This window comes from Mustela nivalis (assembly GCF_964662115.1).
Source record: "Mustela nivalis genome assembly, chromosome: 1".
In the NCBI taxonomy this organism is placed as follows: domain Eukaryota; kingdom Metazoa; phylum Chordata; class Mammalia; order Carnivora; family Mustelidae; genus Mustela; species Mustela nivalis.
This window is the reverse complement of record NC_139020.1, coordinates 212,088,871-212,110,177: the sequence shown is the minus strand read 5'-3', so window position 1 is coordinate 212,110,177 and position 21,307 is coordinate 212,088,871. Positions and strand designations below refer to the sequence as shown.

Below are 21,307 nucleotides of genomic sequence, written 5' to 3'. Positions count from 1 at the left end.
AGAACACCCACCCCCCGCGCCACAGGCATAGTAACTCAAGGTCCTTCTCCACCTTTTGGGAGCCTCGGGTTCTGCCGACCTTAACTGGCTCTCTGACACACTCGGCTTCACTGGCCCCGAGACCTCATGGCTTCCACAGTACCTCCTCATCTCACTACTCCTTTTCTGGTCTCCTGTGAACTTTGTCACCCAAAGCTAACAACGCTGGGCAGGGACTATGGAATCCCTCCAGCTGCCAGCTTTAAAGCAAAGATTTTGCTGCCTGCCGGCTCCTCCCTGGGAGCGGTCACCTTGGGAACCACTGGCTGTGGGGGCAGACCCCTGGCCCCTAAGACAGGCCTCTGCCAAGCAGCAACAGACCACATCTCCACCGTGGCTCTAGGCTATAGAATCCACAGTGAGGTCACAAAGGCTGGCCATAGGCAGGAACATTCTGGATGTCTAGTCTAGAGACTGCTGTCCCCCTGTGGCTAGAGCAGGGGGGCCATCAAAGCTCATAAAAAGAATTGCCAGACCGAAGTGGGCACAGCCTCCCTGATGACAGAGAAGGTGAAAATGTGTCGTGGGCGGAAGGCAGGGGCTGGGAGCTGACTCATTTCAGCTCCCGTCAGGGGTCAGCCAGTCTCCACACTGCGTGGGCGTTGGACACAGAAGGAACCAGAAAGCAATTCTGGACTAACACAGCCAGCATGACCCCAGGCTGATTCCACTCTCGCCACCCAGCTGGCTTCTTTTCCTCCCTTTCCCCCACTTTTCCTTATACTCCAGCCCGGACGGCCTTCATCACACTCTCTCTTTCCTCAGATCTTCCCCCCTCCCCTCGCCAAGTCAGCTCCTACCCACTGTTCAGAGCAGCCTTCCCTGACCACCCCTGCCAGTAGCTGGGAGCCCCGGGCCTCCACGGGCCTGGACACTCGCAGCCCTCCACCCAACTGCAAGTGTGTTTCTGTGGATGTCCCAGGAGGCCCGACGCTCCCCAGGCTGTAAGTGAGGCGGAAGATAGGCTGCACACCATGTCCTCACGCATGTCCTCACGCAAGACACTGAGTCCAACTGAGAGAGATCGGCAATCAGAAGTTAAAGCCAAAGGTAAGGGGGGGCTCTTTGGGCCCCACAGAAGCCAGTCACCCACCCAAGGTGGGTGCGCCAGCCTCGGGATCTCTGGGGTGGGGTCAGGGAACTGGGGGAGGCTGGCCAGGCGGCTGGGAGTACCGGAGGGAGGTGGCGAAGGTGGACACAGCGGTCGGAGGCGCTGGTCCTTGGGGAGTCCAGAGGAGGGGCAGCGGGCCTGCGACTGGGCTGCCTGCTTGCTGGTGGGCTGCTGCCGAGCCCCCCGTCTGGGCCGGTGCATCTGTCTGTCCACCCGTCCCCGCGCCCTCTTCTGTGTCTCCCCATCCCCCTCCAGCTTTCTCCCTGGGCGGCGGCGTCTCTCTCCCTCTGTCCGCCATGCCCTCCCCCACTTGCTCTGCCCGCCCCTGCCGCCGCCAGGGCCGCAGCCCTGCATCCTCCTTCACCCACCCGGGGTCTCACCGCCCCCGAGCCCCTCCTTCACCCACCCGGGGTCTCACCGCCCCCGAGCCCCTCCTTCACCCACCCGGGGTCTCACCAACCCCCGAGCCCCTCCTTCACCCACCCGGGGTCTCACCAACCCCCGAGCCCCTCCTTCACCCACCCGGGGTCTCACCAACCCCCGAGCCCCTCCTTCACCCACCCGGGGTCTCACCAACCCCCGAGCCCCTCCTTCACCCACCCGGGGTCTCACCAACCCCCGAGCCCCTCCTTCACCCACCCGGGGTCTCACCAACCCCCGAGCCCCTCCTTCACCCACCCGGGGTCTCACCAACCCCCGAGCCCCTCCTTCACCCACCCCGGGTCTCACCAACCCCCGAGCCCCTCCTTCACCCACCCGGGGTCTCACCAACCCCCGAGCCCCTCCTTCACCCACCCGGGGTCTCACCAACCCCCGAGCCCCTCCTTCACCCACCCGGGGTCTCACCGCCCCCGAGCCCCTCCTTCACCCACCCAGGGTCTCACCAACCCCCGAGCCCCTCCTTCACCCACCCGGGGTCTCACCAACCCCCGAGCCCCTCCTTCACCCACCCGGGGTCTCACCAACCCCCGAGCCCCTCCTTCACCCACCCGGGGTCTCACCAACCCCTGAGCCCCTCCCTCACCCACCCGGGGTCTCACCAACCCCCGAGCCCCTCCTTCACCCACCCGGGGTCTCACTGCCCCCGAGCCCCGCGTGCCCACAGAGCACCCCTACTGCACGTCAAAGCGCGACGGCGAGGTGCACCTGCGGCAGGAGGACGCCTTCACCAGCCAGGCGCCCATCACCGTGCACGACATGGTCATGAACACGGCCATCAAGTACGCCAACTACATCGCGCTCGGCTCCAAGCACAGGAACGGCTGGCACTTGCTCACCTACATCGAGTACTACGAGGCGTGCCGGCGCGCCGCCAAGGCCTTCCTCAAGGTACCACGTGTCCTCCTGCGCCTGCGCGCGCGCCCGCTGCTCTGCGCTTGCGCACTGCTGTGCCCGGACCACTGCGCCTGCGCGCCACTCCCCGACACCATCCCCCCCCCCCAGCCCCACCCCGCCTCTTCCTTAAGCGCCCCTCCAGCCAGGCCCACCTGGACAGGCATCCTTTCGTCTGGCTCCTCCCTTACCTGCCCATTCTTGCTCCTGTTACTGAACCTCGCGCATCACCAGGTGTGGTTAGATGCCTGTAGCTTTTTTGTTTAAAGAATGACTTAGGCTACGCTTGTGGACTTGGCATCACGTATAGGCTTGTGGAATCACTGTGCTGTACCCAGAAAGCTAATGGAACACTGGGTGTCGGCTGTGCTTCAAACCAACGTTTTTTAATGACCCAGCCTCACCGTGCCTCGGGTTCCCTATTTGTAAAATGGGGATTATTTTAAGAAACAATTTTATTTATTTATTTATTTATTTGACAGACAGAGATCACAAGTGAGGCAGAGAGGGAGGAGGAAGCAGGCTCCCTGCTGAGCAGAAAGCCCGATGTGGGGCTTGATCCCAGGACCTTGAGACCATGACCTGAGCCGAAGGCAGAGGCTTTAACCCACTGAGCCACCCAGGCGCCCTAAAATGGGGATTTTTATATCTATTTTTTATATGTATGTTATTAAAAATGTAAAAGTTATATATGGACAGATCCATTTACTTTATTAAATTTAGTATAAAACAAGGGTTTGCTACAAGAAGTCGGGGAGTTGGGACGCCTGGGTGGCTCAGTGGGTTAAGCGTCTGCTTGGGGTTCAAGTCATGATCTCAGGGTCCTGGGACTGAGTCTGGTGTCAGGCTCTCTGCCTTACAGGGAACCTGCTTTTCCTTCTTCCTCTGTCCCTGCCCCTGCTTGTGCTCTCTCCCCTCTCAAATAAAGAAGTAAATACAATCTTTAAAGGAAAAAAAAAGAATTCAGAAAGTTTACACCTATCAAACAGCCCCTGACTCACACTGAGCATTACATCAGCATTAGCTATATTTTTACAGTAGTTACTGTTACTGTATCTCTTTGCCAATGTATCACTTTTTTTTTTCTGATTTATTTATTTCCTGGAGGGAGGGGCAGAGGGAGAGGGAGAGAGAATCTCAAGCAGTTCCCTGCTGAGTGCGGAGCCTGACCCAGGGCTTGACCTCACCAGGCTGAGATCGTGACCTGATCTGAAATCACAAGTCAGACACAGACTAAGCTCCCGAGGCACCCCTCCAATGCTTCATCTTTTGAGTGAGGTCATCCCTGATCACCCTGGCTCCCCAGACTCACCAGCTCCCAACACACTCTATCATAGCCCCTTTGAAAATGTTCTGCCCAGCTCTCATAGCCATGTGTCAACATAGTTGTATAATTTTATTTGTTTAGTTGGTCAGTTCATGAGGGCAAGGAGCCAGACCACCTCATTCATTGCAGGCCTCCAGAATCTAGCCCCTTGGGTATGTCTTCAAGAAAGGAATGCCTGTTTTTCAGATTAGGAAAGGGGGCAAGAGACCTCTAGGAACTTGTCCAGTCAACGTAACAAACAAGTATTCAGGAAGTAGACAGTGATCCAGAGAAAACTAAAGAAAATAAAAGGGTTGATGAGCTGGGGTATGGGTTATAATCTTACCCTATGGTGGCCAAAGAGAGACTCTCTGAGAGTGGCATTTCAACAAGACTTAAACAACTGTGAGGGGGGAATTTAAGTGAGTATTTGGGGGTAAGTGTTACAGGCAGTGGCAACAGATGTGCAAAGGCCCTGGAGCAGGACGGGATCTGGCATGTTGGTTGAACAGCAAAGAGACCGACGTTGCTAAAGCAGAGTGAGTGAGGGGGAGAGGGAGGTGATGAGGGCAGGGGACAATAGGGACATGTTTTGCTGGGTCTTGGAGGGCTTTTACCGGTAATGAGGTGGGAGCCATGGAGGGCTGTAAGCAAAGAAATGTGCCTAGAGTTGGGTACTCCCAGGCACTGTGTGGCTGCTACAGAGAAAACAGACTGGGTGGAAAAAGAGAGACCAGTTGAGGTTGAGAAGGTGTTTGGGACCTGTATGGTAGCAGGGGAGTGGATGAGATGTGGTCAGACTCTGAAGGCAGAGCCAACATTATGTCTTGATGAGTTGGGTGTCCAGGAGAATGAAAGGCAGTGAGGATAATCAAGATTTCTGGCCTGGGCAACTTGAAGGAACTGCTGTTAACTGAGATTGCAGAAGGCAGGTCAGCACAAGGGAGTGGGTAACATCAACAATTCTTTATGTTGACTTTATAGTGCCCTGTTTAGACAAGGACACCAGCAGTGAACAGTTGTGCTCAGAAACCTAGAGTGGAGGGGAAAGGCCCACCTGGGGGCCAGGTGGTGGCAACCCCTGGTTCTGCCAGGGTGGATGAATGGTGCGCCATTTTGAATTTTTAAGTCAATCCATACATCAGCACAAATAATGTGGGTATACAGAGCTTGAGCTAGGCAGATGTTCTCCCAATATTTTATCTAATAAAAATGGAGGGGGGAAAGGATCTTACCTAAGTATCAACCAATAAGGGGAGGGGGTCACTAAATTATGACTTAAAAAAAAAAAGATGTTATTTATTTGAGAGAGAGAGCACAAGCAGGGTGAAGGGTAGAGGGAGAAGCAGGTTCCCCGCTGACCAGGGAGCCTGACTCGGGGCTTGATCTCAGGAACCTGATATCATGATCTGAGCCGAATGCAGACACTTAACAACTGAGCCAGCCAGATGCCCCCAAATTGTGACATCTCTATATTCCCCAATATCATTGAGGTGTTATATTTAATACCATAAAGAAATATTTAAATGCTGGGAAAATAGTCAGGATTTTGGTTTTACCAACAATGGCATGTTAATGATAATATAGGCCTAGTACAGCCCAGATTTTGTCAAATATTTATTCATAAAAATGTTGGAGGGGGAGCACGTTTTATTCATATTTTCTAATCTCAGTACTATGGACACTCGGGGCTGGATCATTTTTTGCGGACAGGTCTGTTCTATACGTTAGAGGATATTTCTCAACACCCCTGGTGCCCACCCACTCGATGTCAGCACCATGCCCTTCCCCAGAAATGTCTCCCCATGTTGCCCAATGTCACCTGGGAAGGTGGAGTCGTCTCTGTTGAGAACCACTGCCCTCGATGCTTGTAATGGGGGAGATGGGCTCTTTGATCAGCAAACAGAAGTCCAAATGGTCAACAGAGAAAAGGGAGCCCAGGGTTCCCAGCCTGAGGCTCCGGCTCCGGGGCAGGGAGGGAGGGGCAAGTAGCAGATGAGCACCCCCATGCCTCACAAGGGCCTCCTTCCCCAGCTGGGCCTGGAGCGCTTCCACGGAGTGGGGATCATGGGGTTAAACTCGGAGGAGTGGGTCATCGCCAGCATTGGTGCTATCATGGCTGGGTAAGAGTTGTCTGGTATCTCCCTGGGGTACATGGAGGCAGGAAGCCACCAGTCCAGCAAAGGCTTATCCCTCCTCTTGAATCCATAGGGGGTCTCACGGAAGAGTCCAGTTCAAGGAGCAGACTAGGCTCCTCTTTGGGCTGTGTTCAGTGGAACTCATCAAGGGCTCAGCCCTGAGCACCAGCCAGCTCACCCTTCTTGACATTCTCTACCAGTCGAACTCCTACACATCCTGTGAAGCCCAGCCCCATGACCCCTTCTCCAAAAAACCTTCCCCACTTCCCAGGGTTCTCTAGCATGGAGCCCTCCCCTACTTGTCCAGACCATTGGGGAAACTCTGGAGGGCAGGGCTCACACCCAAGCTGTCCCTGAGTCCCACCTTCAAACAAGGCATACTGTGGGTGTTTGGGCTATCTGCCACACTAAGGGCTCTTCCTGAGGGACTGTCTCTCCTTTGGCAAAGCTGGCCTCTTGGAAGCCCTTCAATTCGCTGGTGGGTCTTCACCTCTTGGGTTCTGCTTCTAGAGGCTTCTCTGTTGGCATCTTGGCCACCAACTCCCCCAAAGCCTGCCAGGTCATCGCTGAAAGCTCGGAGATAGACATCTTTGTGGTGGATAATGACAGGCAGTTGCAGAAAATCATCCAGGTCAGTGATTTGGGGACCTGCGGGATCCAGGTGGGCATGCCTGATGGAGGGCACAGCTCGGGTAAAGACACAGACTTTGCCCAGTAGACAAAACAGATCCAATGAATGATGCACCTACCATCCCACTGTTACTCACAAGCTGGGAACTGTGGATTCCATGCTTGGGCAGGTCCGGGCCCTGTAAGAGATGCCAGGCATGTGCCATTCCTGCCAAATGGCCCTTGCATTGCTGACCACAGCCGGTGCTCAAGCCTGAGGAGGTCAGAGCCTGCTCAATGCTGGCTCAGGGGCTGACCCCCAACACACCCCAAACTGGATCTTCGATGTGTCTACTGCAAGCAGATCCTCTCTCCCACTTTTTTTTTTTAAATTACTGTGGTAAAATGCACACAGTATACAATTAACCACTGACACCCTTTTTAGTTTAGTAGCATTGAGGTCACTCACAGTGTTGTGCAACCACGACCTCTGTCCGGTTCCAGAACATTCCATCACCTGAAAAGCAAGCCCTGTGCCTGTCAGTGGGGATGCTTCATTCCCCTGGCCCCAGTCCCTGGCAACCACCCACCTACTTTCTGTCTCTGTGGCTTTGCCTGTTCTGGATGTTTCATCTTAATGGAACTGTACAACAGATCCTGAATTTCTCTGGGCCAGGGCTGCTCCAAGTGAGGTGATTCTGGGTGTGGGCTTCATGGCTTGGAGGCTGTTTCACTAAGTGTGGGCCCTTGGGCAAGGTGTTGCACCTTCTGGTGCCTCAGGTTCCTCACCTGTAAAGTGGGAGTGGTAATAGGACCTACCTAATGGGTTTGGTTCTGAGAATGAACTGAGTACACCTGAAATAGGCTAGGACAGAGCTTAGCATGATCAGTGTTCAATGCTAACACTATCGTCAATAGGATCATCAATGGTATGGTCATTCCTATTTGATCTCTGTTCCAAGGAGGGAATGGGGAAAGACCCATGGGCACATGGGGCACCCAGAGGAGGTGGACATCAGAGTAATGCCCACTCATGTTTGGCCACCCTGGGCTCTGGGTCCTCTTCTCCCTCCTGTGGAAGAACTGTGATGGTCCTAGAGCTGAAACTTCTGGGTCAGCCCCTGCCTGTCCTTCAGCCTTAGCTGAACTCTCTGAAATGGGGACCCTAAGAGGACCCACGACAAGCGGACAGAGGCATGTAGGCAAAGACAGGGCCACCACAAAACACCCCCTAGGATGACTCCAGTTTTAAAACAGACCATACCGCATGTTGATGAGGAGAGAGAGAGCCACCAGAATGCTCCTTCATTGCTGGCGGAGATGGTGCCGCCATCTTGGAAAATGGCTAGATGGTTTCACAGCAAGTGAAACAAAGGCGTAATATATAGTCCAGACCTCCCACATGAGTACATACCCAAGAGAAATGAGAACACGCGTCTACCCTGCATGTGAGTGTCTGTGGCTGTTCCAGGCATGATTGCCAAAAACTGCCCAAACATCCATTAACCAAGATCCAGCTGTTTTTGTGTCATTTGGATAAATCGTGGTCCATCAGTACCACCAAACCATAGTGATGACTGGGCTCCTGTTACGTGTAATCACGTGGCTGCATCCGAAACGTGCTGACTGAGAGAAGGTTACCGTGGTGTGAGTTTATATATGGGAAGCCCCAGCAAAGGCAAAGCTACGGGACAGAAATCCAGAACAGCAGCTCCCAAGTTGAAAGGAGGAATCGGACCACAAAGGGGCCGAGGAAACTTCATGGGGCGATGGAGATGCTCTAGATCTTGATGAAGGTGGTGGTCCCACAGCTGTAAGTTTGTCAAGATTCGTGGAACTGGAAGTGCCTGAGTGGCTCTGTCGCTGAAGCATCTGACTCTTGATTTCAGCTCAGGTCATGACCTCAGGATTACGAGATGGAGCCCCGGGTCAGGTTCCAAGCTCCGTGTGGAGTCTGCTTGAGATCCCCCCCCTCTCTCCCTCTCTGCCCCTCTCTGCTGCTCTCTCTCTCTCTAAACATAAATAAATAAATCTTTTTTAAAAAGACTCGTGAAACTGTGGACCTAAACAGGTGACTTTTACTGAATGTAAATTATGCATCCATCCATCAATCCAGGCCTCTGTCGAGAAACGTAAACCGGTCCGGCCACTATAGAACACAGCATGGTGCGTCCTCATAACTTTATAGAGGCAGCAGCAATCCCATGCCGGATGCGTGCCCGAAAGAAGTAAGAAAAGGTGTTGAAGATACGTTGGTTCATTCAAGTTCATAGCAGCAGTATCCACAACAGTCAAAATATGGAAATAACCCGGATGTCCGCTGATGGATGAACAATACCCACGGCACGGTCCATCCCCATGTGGGAACACGGTCCAGCCTCAGAAAGGAAGGGACCCTGACCCCTGCCATGACACGGAGGGACCCTGAGGACCCTGGGCTCAGCAAGAGGAGCCAGACTCAGAAGGACACATCCTGCAGGACCCCACTCCCAGGAGGTCCCCAGAGGAGTCCCGTGTCCACACAGACAGGAGAGGGTGGGAGCCAGGGCTGGGGTGGTGGGGGTGGGTGTCCGTGATTCACGGGGACAGAGTCTCCGAGTGGGGAGATGGGAAGTTCTGGAGATCTGTTTCCCAGTCATGCAAATACACGTAACACCATAAAAAGTCTGCTTAAAATGGTTAAGATGGGAAACTTTGTCATGTATTTTTTTTTAACCACAAATGTTTTAATGCTCAATAAATAAATAAACCCAAGACAGGGTCTGGGCAGGTGACCAGGCGTGTGGCCTGGGTCATTCTCCACCTGGCCGGCGCGCCCCTGCCACAGTGGGGACGATGTTGAAAACCTTGCACTGTCCGGCTGCTCCATGTTCCTCTTCACTTTCTTGAACCTTAATCACAGAGCCAGGCCGGGGACAACAGACCGCTGCTTCCTGTGCTCTGCGTCTTTTCCCCGGGAGACAGCTGTTTGCAGACATTTCCCGCCTTTTTATCTCCAGCTTTCCCAATAGTTGCATCTCCTTCCAGCTGCTCAGACCCGAAGTCTGGCCCCATCCCTGAAGTCCTCCCTCTCAGGAAATCCCGTCGGTCCGTGTGATCAGCCCCTTGATGCCAAGGATGTCCACGCCCTAATCTCTGGGACGCGTGACCACGGCACCTTGTGTGGCAAAAGGGATTTTGCTGATGGGATTAATATTAAGGCCCTTCAGCTGGGGGATGATTTTGGATGATCCGGGGGAGGGGTCTCCTATAAACACACCAGCTGGAGGCAGAGAAAGATAAGGCAGATCCGAGAGCCGAGAGATGCAAAGGATGAGAAGAACTCAACCTCCCTGGCCCCCGGGTTTCTGCCTTTGAAATTGGAGGAAGGGACCCTGAGCCAGAGAATATGGTGGCCTTTAGGAGCGGAGAAGAGCCCTCGGCTGACAGCCAGCCAGGAGACAGGCAGACCTCGGTCCTGCAGCCGCAGGAAGCCGGATTCTGCCAAAAACCCAAAGAAGCCAGTTCCCAAACGAGCAATCCTGCCGTGGGGCCTCCAGAAGGGACCCAGGCTTCCCACTCCTGGGTCTGGAGATTATGAGACTCTAAGCAGAGAGCAGACCAAGCCGCTCAGAGCCAACACCATGGTGTATCCCAGCAGCCCTAGGACACCCATGCGGTCCGCCTTCAGAATGGGTCCAGGAGCCCTCGACATCAAAAAAACACCAGCAACGAAAACCCGGTTCAAAAGTGGGCAAAGAACTTCGACATTTCTCCAGAGAAGACACACGCATGACCAGTAAGCCCCAGAGAAGATGGTCAACATCCACGGTCATCCGGGAAACACAGAGGGTTTGAAACCGTCACGAGACACCACTTCCCACCCACGAAGACAGCCATTGTCAGAAACGCAGGTGACAAGTGTCGGTGAGGTGATGGGGCTCCTGGAGCCCTCGTGTGTGACGGGGGGGGGGGCAGGAAAAATGGGGTGGCTGTGTGGGAAGCTGCTCAGAAAGCCGACGGTAGAATCACCATCCTATGACCCAGCAATCCCACACCTGGGGGTCTACCCAACAGAATGGAAAACTAGATGTGCAAACATAAGTTCATACACAGACATCCCAGCAGCCCAGACAGGGGCACAGTGCAGCACCCCATCAGCCGATGAGCGGATAAATGGTGGCCCATCCCCACCCCGGACTGTTCCTCGGCCCTAAAAGGAGGAAAGCACCGACACGCCCCTGTGTAGGCAGACCTAGAAAGCGTGACGTTCAGTGAGAAGAGCTGGACACACGCAGCCACAGAGTGTAGGATTCTGTCTATACGAAACATCCGGAATAGGCCGGAGGACAGGGGAATGGAGTCACAGCTAACGGCCACCGGGTTTCCTTTTGGGGAGACGGAATGTTCTGGAACTAGACAGAGGTGACGTTCACATCACGTGAATGGACTCAATACCGCTCAAGTGTCCACGTTGAAATGGTTAACGTGGCCAATTCCTGTGTGTTTTGCCACAATCCAAAGAAAATGGGGGAGTGCCCTTGCTGCCCGTGGGGGAGTGCTGGGGAAGCGGGCTCGGGGCTCAGCTGCGACCAGCGCTCCTGCCTGGCACGTCCTGAGCCCCTCGCTGTCTGGCAGATCCAGGGCTCCTTGAAACACCTCAAAGCCATCGTGCAGTACAAGGAGGAGATCCGGACCCGGCTGCAGAACCTGTATTCTGTAGGTCCTCGCCGGGGAGGGCAGGGGCGGGGGCGTGGCCTGGGGGCTGAGGTCTCAGGGTCAAGGTCCCCTCCGGGCCACCCCCCACCCCTCCACTGGCTCTCTGCAGTGGAGAGGGTTCCTGGACCTGGCAGGCGGCATCTCAGAAGACACGCTGGACCAGGTCATTGACTCCCAGAAGCCCAACCAGTGCTGCATGCTGGTCTACAGCCTGTCAGCCACAGGTCCCCCGAAGGCCATGATGCTTAGTCACGATAACGTGAGTGTCCCCTCTGGAGGGGGGAGCCTGGGGCTCTGTGGCTGGTGTGGAGGAAGGCGAGCTCCCGGGGGTGGAGAATAAGCCTCCGGGTGATGGCTCTGGGGCCTTGCAGATCACCTGGACCACGCTGGCCACGGCCCAGAGGCTGTCTTACAAGTGCCCTCCGGAGGCGCAGGAGATCCTGGTGAACTACCTCCCGCTCAGCTACATGGGGGCCCAGCTCTTGGACATGTGGGTCTCCATCTCAGTCGCCGGAACCCTCTACTTCGCCCAGCCGGACGCTCTGAGGGTGAGCGGAGCTCCCGGGCCCTCTGGTGCCGTGGGTGCAGGTGAGGCCGGGGAGGTTGGAGGGGTAGGGGGGGTTCCTCCTCTGTGGGGAGCTCGGCCCAGGACTGGCATGCCTGCCCTGCCCCCACCCCCAGCCTGCTGTGCGACTTTGGTCCTCTGCGTCTCTGGGCCTCAGTTTCCCCGTCTGTGAAGTGAGGGGGCTGGAGCAGACAGGAGATCGTGCCCTGGGGAATGGGAAGCCTCCATGCGGCTCCTCCCACGGGGCAAAACTCACCAGCACAGGAGGCTTGATCCAGCCGTTACAAAAGCATGTGAGGGGAAGCGCACCTTGTGCCCACCAACAGACCGGTGGGTAATAGAGCTCCACCACCCAACAGAAGACGGTCCAGCCCTAGGAAGGAAGGGACCCTGCCACCTGCCACCACGTGGGGGGACCCCGAGGACACGGGGCTCAGCGAGAGCAGCCAGAAGGACCTGTCCCGCAGGACCCCACTCCCGGGAGGTCCCCAGAGGAGTCGAGTCCACACAAACCAGAGAGGAGAGGGTGGAAGCCAGGGCTGGGGCAGAGGGTGGGAGTCTGTGCTTCATGGGGACAGAGTCTCTGTGCGGAGAAATGGAAAGTTCTGGAGACAGACGGTGAGGATGACCGCAGGACAGTGTGAGCGAGCTTCAGGGCACGGAGCTGTGCACTGAAAATGGTCAGGACGGGGTCATGTGGGTCATGACGTCACTGACACATGTCACGAGACCTTAGTCCCAGCCGCGTTGACTCTGAGTGTAGAAAATCACACACTTCCCGTCAAGACAGGAAGTAGGGAAAAGTGAGAAAACCAGGACCTCGTTGCCCGCCGGATCCTTGCGACTCCCTCAGCCAAGGGGCCCGCAAACATGTCCCGCAAAGGGCCAGGTGGCGCGGGCTGGAGGCTTCCCGGGCCGAGGGGCTTAACTGAGGTGAATCACGTAGGTACTTAGGGAGAGAACAGATTTCTGCAGATTTCTCACTGAAAAAAGTGGAAAACGTTACGGACACGAAAGCTTCGATTTCATATTTTCACGTGTCACAAGCTCTTCTCGGAGCCCCTTAAAGGCCCTTTAATAATGTGAGCCCCGGTTCAGCTGTGCGGCTGGCCTCTTCTGGTGGGGCCGGTGGGCGTGGCCCGGCTCGGCTTCACTCTCCACGCTTCCTTGTCGGTGTTGCGTTTGTGGGCACTGGGGCATCTCTCTCGGTAACTGAGAAGATGTGAAAGCGGAGATAAAGCCAGAGTCTGTCCCTCCCCAGCCCCCACGTCCTCTCATTCCCTCCCCTCCTGTCCCTTCTGTCTCTCTGTCTCATCTTGTCTCTCTCTCCCGCCATCTCTTAATCTGTGTGTTTGTCATTTTCCGTTATGTGTTTGTCATTTTCCGTGTGTCTCTGTCTCTGCACCTTCCCTTCCCTTCTCCATCCACTGCTTGCCCCGACTCAGGCTTCTGGGAGAGGGTGGACGGGACCCCAGGAGCAGCAAATGTTGTGGCTGAATCTCACATGTGTTGAGTCACGTGGGGAGGGACACGGATCCTGCGTGTCCCACTGATCAGGGCCGGTGGGAGCAGAGGGTCCTGGTCATCCCCCTCGGCCATCCCCCTCCCTGCCTCCCTCACGACACGGGTCCCGGCCATGGCTGCAGGGAAGGGCTTCCCACACCTGGCCCTGCGGTGGGGCAGGGGGCTGGGGGGCTGGGGCAGGGCTGGCCGGGAGCCCATGGTGCCGTGTGATGCAGGGCTCCCTGATAGACACGCTCCGGGAGGTGAAGCCCACCTTGTTCCACGGCGTCCCGTGGGTCTGGGACAGATTGCTGGACAACCTGAAGACCGACCAGCTCTCGTCCTCCCCATTCCGGAGGAGGGTCGACCAGTGGGCCATGGGGCTGGGACTCAGGACAAACAGAAAGTGGATGTTCAAGTGAGGCTGGGTCTCAGGGCTGCCCCGGAGGAGGGCGGGGGGTGCCGGCGTGGAGTCCCGAGGCCCAGCTCTGCTCCCCTGTGTCCGCTCCTCAAGGCAGACCCATCCCCCGCTGTGCTTCGGCCTGGCCAAGAGGCTGACCTTTAACCAGGCCAGGAAGTTCCTCGGTCTCCATCACTGCCGGCAGTACTTCAGCCTGGGCCTGGGGCTCTCCAGAGCCACCCTGGATTACTTCCTCAGCCTCAACATGCCCATCCTTGCGCTCTATGGCCTGTCCGAGAGCACTGGCATCCACACGGTCTCCAGGCAGCATGACTTCCGGCTGCTGAGGTGGGTCTCAGTGGAGGGACAGACAGGTGGCTGGCGGGGGGGCCCTGACCTTGACCTGGGCGCACAGTCCCGCTACTCTGTTCTTCCCCACTGTGGAATGCATATCCGAGGTCAAACGAGCAAGCGAACCCCCATGTAGGGTGAACCCAAAGCCCCTCGGATTTGTTTTCTAATGTGCCAACCATTCTTATTACAAATGGCCAACCATTTTTGACACCCCGGCCCCTTGGGAGGGAACACATTCATCGCGTGTAAAGGTTACCCTGAAATTTCGCAGCTTAGTACCACAAACATGATTCCGTGGCCTCTGTGGGTTGGGAATCGGGGCTGCTTGGGAGCTGTGTACCTCAAGGCGTCACAGTCAAGCTGTTGGTTGGGGCGGCCTCATCTGAAGGCTCAACCGGGGCCGGAGGAGCCGCTTGGAGGCTGGCTTCCACACAGGGCAGCTTTGTTCCTTTGCTAGCTGACCTCTCCCCACCACAACAGTAGTATTCCCCACACAAGAGACCCCAGAGAGGGCAAGGTGGAAGTGGAAGCCACTTTAAGGTGGCCAGATTCAGCAAATAAAATACAGGACACCCAGGGACATTTGAATTTCAGACAAACAACCTTTTTTTTTTTTTTTTTTTACACTGTAAGTATATCCCCTGTAATATCTGGGATATACTTATACTTGCACTTGTAATTCAGATATACCCAGGCATCTTGTATTTGATCTGGCAACCCTATTACGACCTAACCTCCCAAGCGGAACTTTGCTATTTCTGCCCTGTCTGACATCTGTGGGGGTCGGGAAGACCAGCCCTCTCCAGGGTAGGAGGGGGCTACACCAGGATGTGGATTCTGGGTGGGCAAAGCCATCTGGAGACTGGCTACTACCACCACTGATTTCGTTCAGGGACCCCTGCACATTTCCTGGAGGACTCAGCATGTGCTGAAAAGACAGGACAAAATAGTTAACTTGGACATGTCCCAGCCCTTGTGGTGGGCTGCCTTTCTCCCCCGTCCTCGGTCTCCCTAACCTGGGGCTGGCCTCTGGAGGGGTGACCATTTTCAAAGGTAAAACCAGACACACCTTAAAGTGACAGGGACAGATTTTATTCACAACTACCACTGCAGCCAGAAGGAGGACCCTGTGTGACCTGACCTCTACTTGAATTTGGGCCGAGGGACTGGATGTCTTCGAGGGGTCTGTGGGGTCAAGGGAGGTGGTGGGGGCTTGAGCCATCTGGGAAGTGGCTGTCACAGAAAGCAGGAAAGGGGGTCGGTGCTCACTAACTGAACCCCTCCAGGTCTGACAACTGGCACTTGCTTCTCTGGAAAGAAATAAACCACCTGTGTGTTTGTGGCAGGAGGTGCAGACAGAGCAAGCAGCCCTCTGGGGAGGGGTCCTGAGCCTCCCACAGGCGCTGGGGGAGAAAGCCAGAGTTACCTCCCTGACCATTCACATTTCAAAGAGCAGAGAAAGTTCTGGGTGGCAGATTTGCATCTCAAAGGGCAGAGGAGGACTTGCCTGAAAGCTTTTTTAAAGTAGCTACCCTAAAAGGGGGGCTTCTGGGGACCATCTGGGAAACTCTCCTGGGAGCTCCGAGCTTTCTGGAAGGGATGTAAAGGGGATGGGGCCATCCTGGGGGACGTGGCCTGAGCGTCGGGAAATGCTAAGGTTTTCGCAAGTCTCTCTGTTCCGGGGGTGGATGAGATGGTTTGTGCCTAGAGACCAAGGCCGAGGGCTGTGGAGAAGACAGCTCAGAGAAGCCCGAGCTGCGTCTGGTCAAGGAGAGAGTCTGCTTTGGGGAGGTGAAAGCGACCTTCAGCAGAGACAAAACAAAGGCCCCAGTCACCAAGCACTTTGCCACCCACAGGGTCTCCTCAACCCCCAGACCCAAAGAGAGGCAGGGCAGAAGGACGGACAGGCACAGGGGCTGAAGGAAAGATCGGTTCCGCGGCCCGAGCTGTCGCCCGACTGGGTGGTGGTGTTCGGAGTCGCCGCACGTTCTAGGTACCGCTTGGCATGTGGAGTGAGCCCTGCCTGTCAGACCGCTGGGGTTCCAGCAGGAACCCAGCATCAAGAATCCCTGCCATGGGGGGCGGTGGGGCTCGCAACCCAAGCAGCCAGAGCCAGCCCCCCAATGCTTCCAGAATCCTGTCATTCTACACAAGACCTGAGCAGCTCGAGCGAGGCGAGTGGTGTCCACAGCCAGGAAACCAGTCAGAACAGAGGCGCTCAGCCAGGCCTCTGGGTTTTCCAGTATTTCATTGGGTGGCTTTGCTCCTTTGGGAGGTGTGGGACCATGAACGGAGATTGCCTTGCAAGAGGGGCAGGGCGTCTGGCCTCAGGGGGCGTGTCTCCGCTCTGGCTGCCAAGACAGAGCGCCCCAGGCCCAGGGGCTTCAGGAACCACAGAGAACTCGTCTGTCTCGGTTCCGGAGGCTGCAAGAGCAAGATGTCCCTGATTCGGGTGTGGTGTGGACGGCTGGCCCCTCTCTGTCTTTGCATGGTGGAGAGATGGTGTCTCTCCTTAAAGGGCATTGGTCCCATCATGCAGTCCCCGCTCCCAGGACCTCACGGAAACCCAACCAGCTCCAACGACCGTCTCATTTGGGCGTTAGGAATTTGGGGAAGACACAATTCAGCCCGCGCAGGTGTATCCTGGGCATCGGCCGGGCCCGTGCTGAGGCCCTGCCCTGAGTCCCCAGTCAGCCTGGGGAGCAAGTGCGGCAAGGATTGGGGTCCAGGTGCCTGGAGAGGAACCTCGAACTTTGAAAGGCAAAGCATCAGCCCCGGCACCCACCCCCAGTTTCCGAGGACATAAGCAGGTGGTGAGATGCCTCATTCTTGATTGGATGGTCCTGTTTTCTCTCCTGACACCCACCCAAAAGGTGTCTGGAGTTCACCTGCCTCTTGCCTTGTCCCCTGTGCTCATCCGCGGGCTCCTGCTGGCCAGGAGCTGGGTGTGGTAGGTCCACATACCCAGCGAGCTTGGTTCCAAGTCAAGGTGGGCCAAGCCTTCCCTCCCTGCCCCCCTTCTCCCTGTGCCCCCCTGCTTTGGATCCACAGGACGTTGGAAGCCGGACAGGCAGGAAAGGCCTGGGATCTGAAAAGCTGTGTGCGGGGGTGGGGTGGGGGTGGGGGGTAAGGGGTTGCCCCTCTGCCAGTGGGAATCTCTATCTGGTGTGTCCCTAACATCCCTTCTCTGCCCACTGTCCCCAGCTGCGGGAAGTCCCTCCCCAGAACCCACATCAAGACACAGAATGAAGATGATGAGAGCATTGGGGACATCTACATTTGGGGCCGGAACGTCTTCATGGGGTACCTCAATGATGCGGAGAACAACCAGGAGAAGTTTGATGCCCATGGCTGGTTGCGCACGGGGGACCTAGGCTTTTTGGACACTGATAAATTCCTGTACGTCGTGGGCAACACCAGAGGTGAGCAAGACAAGGCTGCAAGGTGCTCTGTGCCTCTGAGTGGGCCCCACAGGGCTGCTGTGGATGGTGGTGCGGGTAGTGTACTGCACAACAATGAGGGGAGGACTGAAGTCCAGCTTGGAGGAAGGGACACCCTTTGTGTGCCTGGGCTCAATCTCGTCCTTTCTGAACATCGGGGTGGCCGTGGGCTGCAGGAGAGCTGACTTGATGCGGCTTTTCAGACCACAGCCCCCCCCCAGCTCCCTGTCTGCATGCAGATATCATCACCCTCAGTTCAGGCGAGAGGATCAACCCGAACCCCATCGAGGAGCGGGTGAAGCGGTACATCCCCCTTGTGCGCTACGTCGTGCTCGTGGGTCAGGACGCGCCCTACCTGTGCGCCCTGCTTACGCTCAAGGTACCTCCCGGCTGCGTGTCTGAGCCCCGCGATGATCCGGGCTGTGGGTTGGGCGGAGGCTGCTGCCCCGGTTTCAGGATGGGCACACTGAGGCTGGGGGAGGAGAGGCAAGGGGTCGGTCCCTTGGGCCCCTGCGGGGGGGGGGGAGCTCCTGGCCCATTTCCAGAGAAAAGGCAGCTAGGGCTGAGCTGGGCCCACCCAGCCCTGAGGAAGTAGGGACATGGGGGGCAAGTCTCCCCAAGCCGAGCTTGTTTTCTCATTGGCGCCGGAGGGGGTGGGGACGCGGCCCTCCCACGGTGGAGAGGAGAGAGACAAGCCACGGGGGGGCGAGCCCCCGCGTGGGGAGCTGGGCTCGTGGGCTTGGGTGTGGGCGTGGGGGCAGCTAGGGGGTCTCCTGACCCATTGCCCCCCGCCTCCAATGTCAGTGCCAGATCAACCCAGACACAGGGGAGCCCCGGAACGCGCTGACCAGCGAGGCCGTGGCTTTCTGCCGGCAGCTCAGGAGCCAGGCCACCCGGCTGTCCGACATCGTCTACGACGGGGACCCTGTGGTCCTGGAGTTCATTGGTCAGGGCATCGATGCCGCCAACGCCGAGGTCACCTCCGACAGCGCCAAGATCATGAAGTGGACCATCCTCAGGACGGACTTCTCGGTGGCTGGAGGGGAGCTGGGTGAGCGGGGGCGGGCCGGGAAGGGTCCTGCTGCGGGGGCTCACTCCCAAGCCCCCGGCTCGTGCTCTTGAAACGCCGCCGTTGCCCAGGCCACGATCCCAGGCGCCTGCGGTTTTCAGCGGCTCCTCCGAGGAACCCAGCTGGGGGTGGAGGGGGCGGTCCTCAGCGGTGGTCCCCGTGCAGGACGGACAGTCTCGGGGCACTTTGGGACGGGCCTACTGTACCTCCCCTCCTTGGGTCCCTCAATCCCAGCCTTCTACTGTTCCGACCCCAGGAGCCCCCCTGCATCCCCAGGACTGACCCGGCCCATGAACATCTCATCCTGCGGGGAGGGAGGCTCCTGCGGGGGGTTGGGGGAAGGCCCTGCCTTGCACGTGATTCTGTGACAGGAGCCACCACCAAACTCAAGAGGGCCATGGTGGCCAGGATCTACCAAGCTGAAATTGAAAATCTTTACGAGGAGGACGACTGTGACGACTAACCAGCAGCCAGCAAAGGCCCCGGGGCTTCCGGCCTCATCCCCGGACCCGGAGCCCCTGCGCCCCTGAACCCCTATCGGAGGATCCAGAAGATCTGATGCCCAAGGTGCTGCCTTCTAGAAGGAGGGAAGCTGTTCCGAGTGCCGAGCCGACCGGGACGGGTTTTAACTAAGATGCCCCCTCTGGGGCAGTGCTTTACATTTAAAGGTGAAAGTGAATAAAATTGGTTTCACAAAAGCAGTGGTTCTTACCCAGGGTGGTCCTGTGCCCCCAGGACACATGTGGCGATGTCTGGGGACATTTTTGGTTGTCTCCACTAGGCAGGTGGGTGCTAGTGGCACGTGGGGGAGGGTGGTGGAGGCCGGGGACGCCACCTGACACCCCACAGGGAGCCCGGCCGCAGTGTCCCTCGTGCCCGAGTGCGTGAGGAGTTCCTGCTGAAGGCTGCGGAAAAGCCGAAACCAGATGCAATAAAGCTCACAGCTTCTTCACGTTGAACACGACACACACTCTGACGTAAGAAAGGTGAGGCGCGGCCGCCCAGGCTCACGATCCCCCGGAGAGAGGGTGCAGTGACGAACCGACCCCCACCCCTGCGCTGTTCGCAGTCACCCGGAGACAGCGGCCACCAAGGATTCTCTGGGGACCCACCCGGTGCCATTTTAAATTAAAATTGAAATTTTAAATTAAAATTGCAATTTTAAATTAAAATTGAAACTAAATTGTTAACAGGAAACTTGAGGATCACGAGATAAAGAAAACGTTCTCGAACCCAGGCTGATGAGGCTAGGTGGGAAAGCCACCATGCCGGCCTCTCTGGGAAACTCTACGAAGGGAATGATAATTAACAGACAGGACTAGTTCTACTAGTAATAAAGAAATGACAAAGCCACAGTAGTGAAAAGCTCAGTGAGGGGGCGTCAGTGACAGACGGGCAGCGGAGGGGAGGAGCGTGCAGGAACGGAGTGGCCTTTCGGGTAAGCGGAGGAAGCACGGGTTAGCCCGTGACCGTGACCGGGGATGCCCGGCCTCGTGTAGCTACTGCGGAGAAAGAGCTGGGGCCCTGCCTCCTGGCTGATGCTCTCCAGACGGAGCAAACGGAGCGGTGAGAGCGAAGGCAAGGGAGGGAAGAAAAGGAAGGAGCAAGCATTGAATTGGTGGAAGGAGCCTGGAGAGCACTCGTAAACCTTGTCTCGTGCTTGACCGGGAATGAGCACCCGGCGGTGCAGGGAGAAGCGGGACCAGGACGTCAGGATTCCGCGTGTTGAGGGCCGCGGGCCGCGCACAGGACGGAAAGGCAAGTGGGGAACTCTGGGCCGCGCAAGAGCCACATCTCATGCTGAGAAGAACACGCGCCGGGGCACAAGCAGGCTGCCTGCAGCCCACGAGCCCCCTAGGAAGATGGGCGGGTGAGGCTCGCGCTCGTGTCCCCCTACCCCCACCCGCCAACCCCCGAGACCCAGTCGCGCCCCTGCCCACGTGCATCTGTGCGCAGCCACGGAAGAGGAGCAGGGGGAAACCCGTCCGGAGCCCGCCCGCAGGGCTAGTGGTGCAGGTTAAGGTGCACCGGCACCGTGTAAGGACGGAGCTCGCAGATGCGTTCAGGAAGAGGTGTGCGGGCGGCCGCTGTTTGGGAGGGAGCGCCGTCCTGGCTGGGAGCGGACCGCGGCTCCCGAGGGACGCACGAGAAAGTGGATGCGGAAAAGCAGCAGGAATGAAGGTCACGTGCCTGTGGAACCGGCAGACTCGCCTGGAGTCATCAAAATAGACATTTACGACGTAAGATTTGGAAATATTCAAGGCAAAAGCATTGAAAGGGGACAGAGACAGCCTATGGATGAAAGAAACAAATCACCAAAACGTTGTGCAACTGTTTCCAACTGAAAGACGAAAAGGAAACTTTAAAGGCACCAGAGACCAAAGCCTCAAAGGGGCGAGAGGCTGGAGGACTGACTTCGCAGCCGATCCGGCGGGAGGCGGGAGGCCCCAGAGCGGCCGCAGAGCCACAGCAGAGTGTGGGAGAAGAGCGCGCGGCCGCCCACCTAAGAGCTCCGCACCCCGTGGAGACACCTTTACGCACCAAGGATGACACAGACTTTTTTCTTTTTTAAGGAATGGAATTCCCTGCCGCTAATGACAATTCCTCAGGGCGCCCCCACCCCGCCCCGGGGCCAACACGTGTGTGCAGCCGCGGGAGCATGTGGGCCTACGTGCGGCGCCGCAGGCTGGTGGCTCTCCGGACCGCGACATCCGACATCCGCGTCCGCCCCGCGGGGACTCCG

The 21,307-nt window shown here is 57.1% G+C and overlaps 1 protein-coding gene across 3 annotated transcripts; it reads left to right on the top strand.

The window, feature by feature from the left end:
• Window positions 1-447: 447 nt before the first annotated feature.
• ACSBG2 (acyl-CoA synthetase bubblegum family member 2) lies at window positions 448-19,236 on the top strand. Of its 3 annotated transcripts, none has more exons than XM_082734309.1 (14): window positions 448-549; window positions 962-1,089; window positions 2,256-2,479; window positions 5,823-5,911; window positions 6,437-6,557; window positions 11,153-11,233; window positions 11,343-11,492; window positions 11,605-11,781; window positions 13,538-13,719; window positions 13,816-14,049; window positions 17,260-17,477; window positions 17,735-17,874; window positions 18,300-18,546; window positions 18,936-19,236. In XM_082734309.1, the coding sequence occupies exons 2-14, from the start codon at window positions 1,014-1,016 to the stop codon at window positions 19,025-19,027; spliced, it is 2,031 nt and encodes a 676-aa protein (XP_082590435.1). In that variant the 5' UTR covers window positions 448-549; window positions 962-1,013; the 3' UTR covers window positions 19,028-19,236. The 3 variants fall into 3 exon arrangements, with proteins under 3 accessions (XP_082590435.1, XP_082590434.1, XP_082590436.1); XM_082734308.1 differs by having other exon boundaries at window positions 17,717-17,874; XM_082734310.1 differs by lacking the exon at window positions 13,538-13,719 and having other exon boundaries at window positions 13,820-14,049; window positions 17,717-17,874.
• The last annotated feature ends 2,071 nt before the right edge of the window (window positions 19,237-21,307 follow it).

Coding starts and splice junctions, on each gene's coding strand:
- ACSBG2 (XM_082734308.1), top strand. CDS start 1,014: ATGTCCTCACGCATGTCCTCACGCAAGACACTGAGTCCAACTGAGAGA. Junction 5,912..6,436: donor ATTGGTGCTATCATGGCTGG/GTAAGAGTTGTC, acceptor TTCTGCTTCTAG/AGGCTTCTCTGTTGGCATCT. Junction 13,720..13,815: donor AACAGAAAGTGGATGTTCAA/GTGAGGCTGGGT, acceptor CCGCTCCTCAAG/GCAGACCCATCCCCCGCTGT.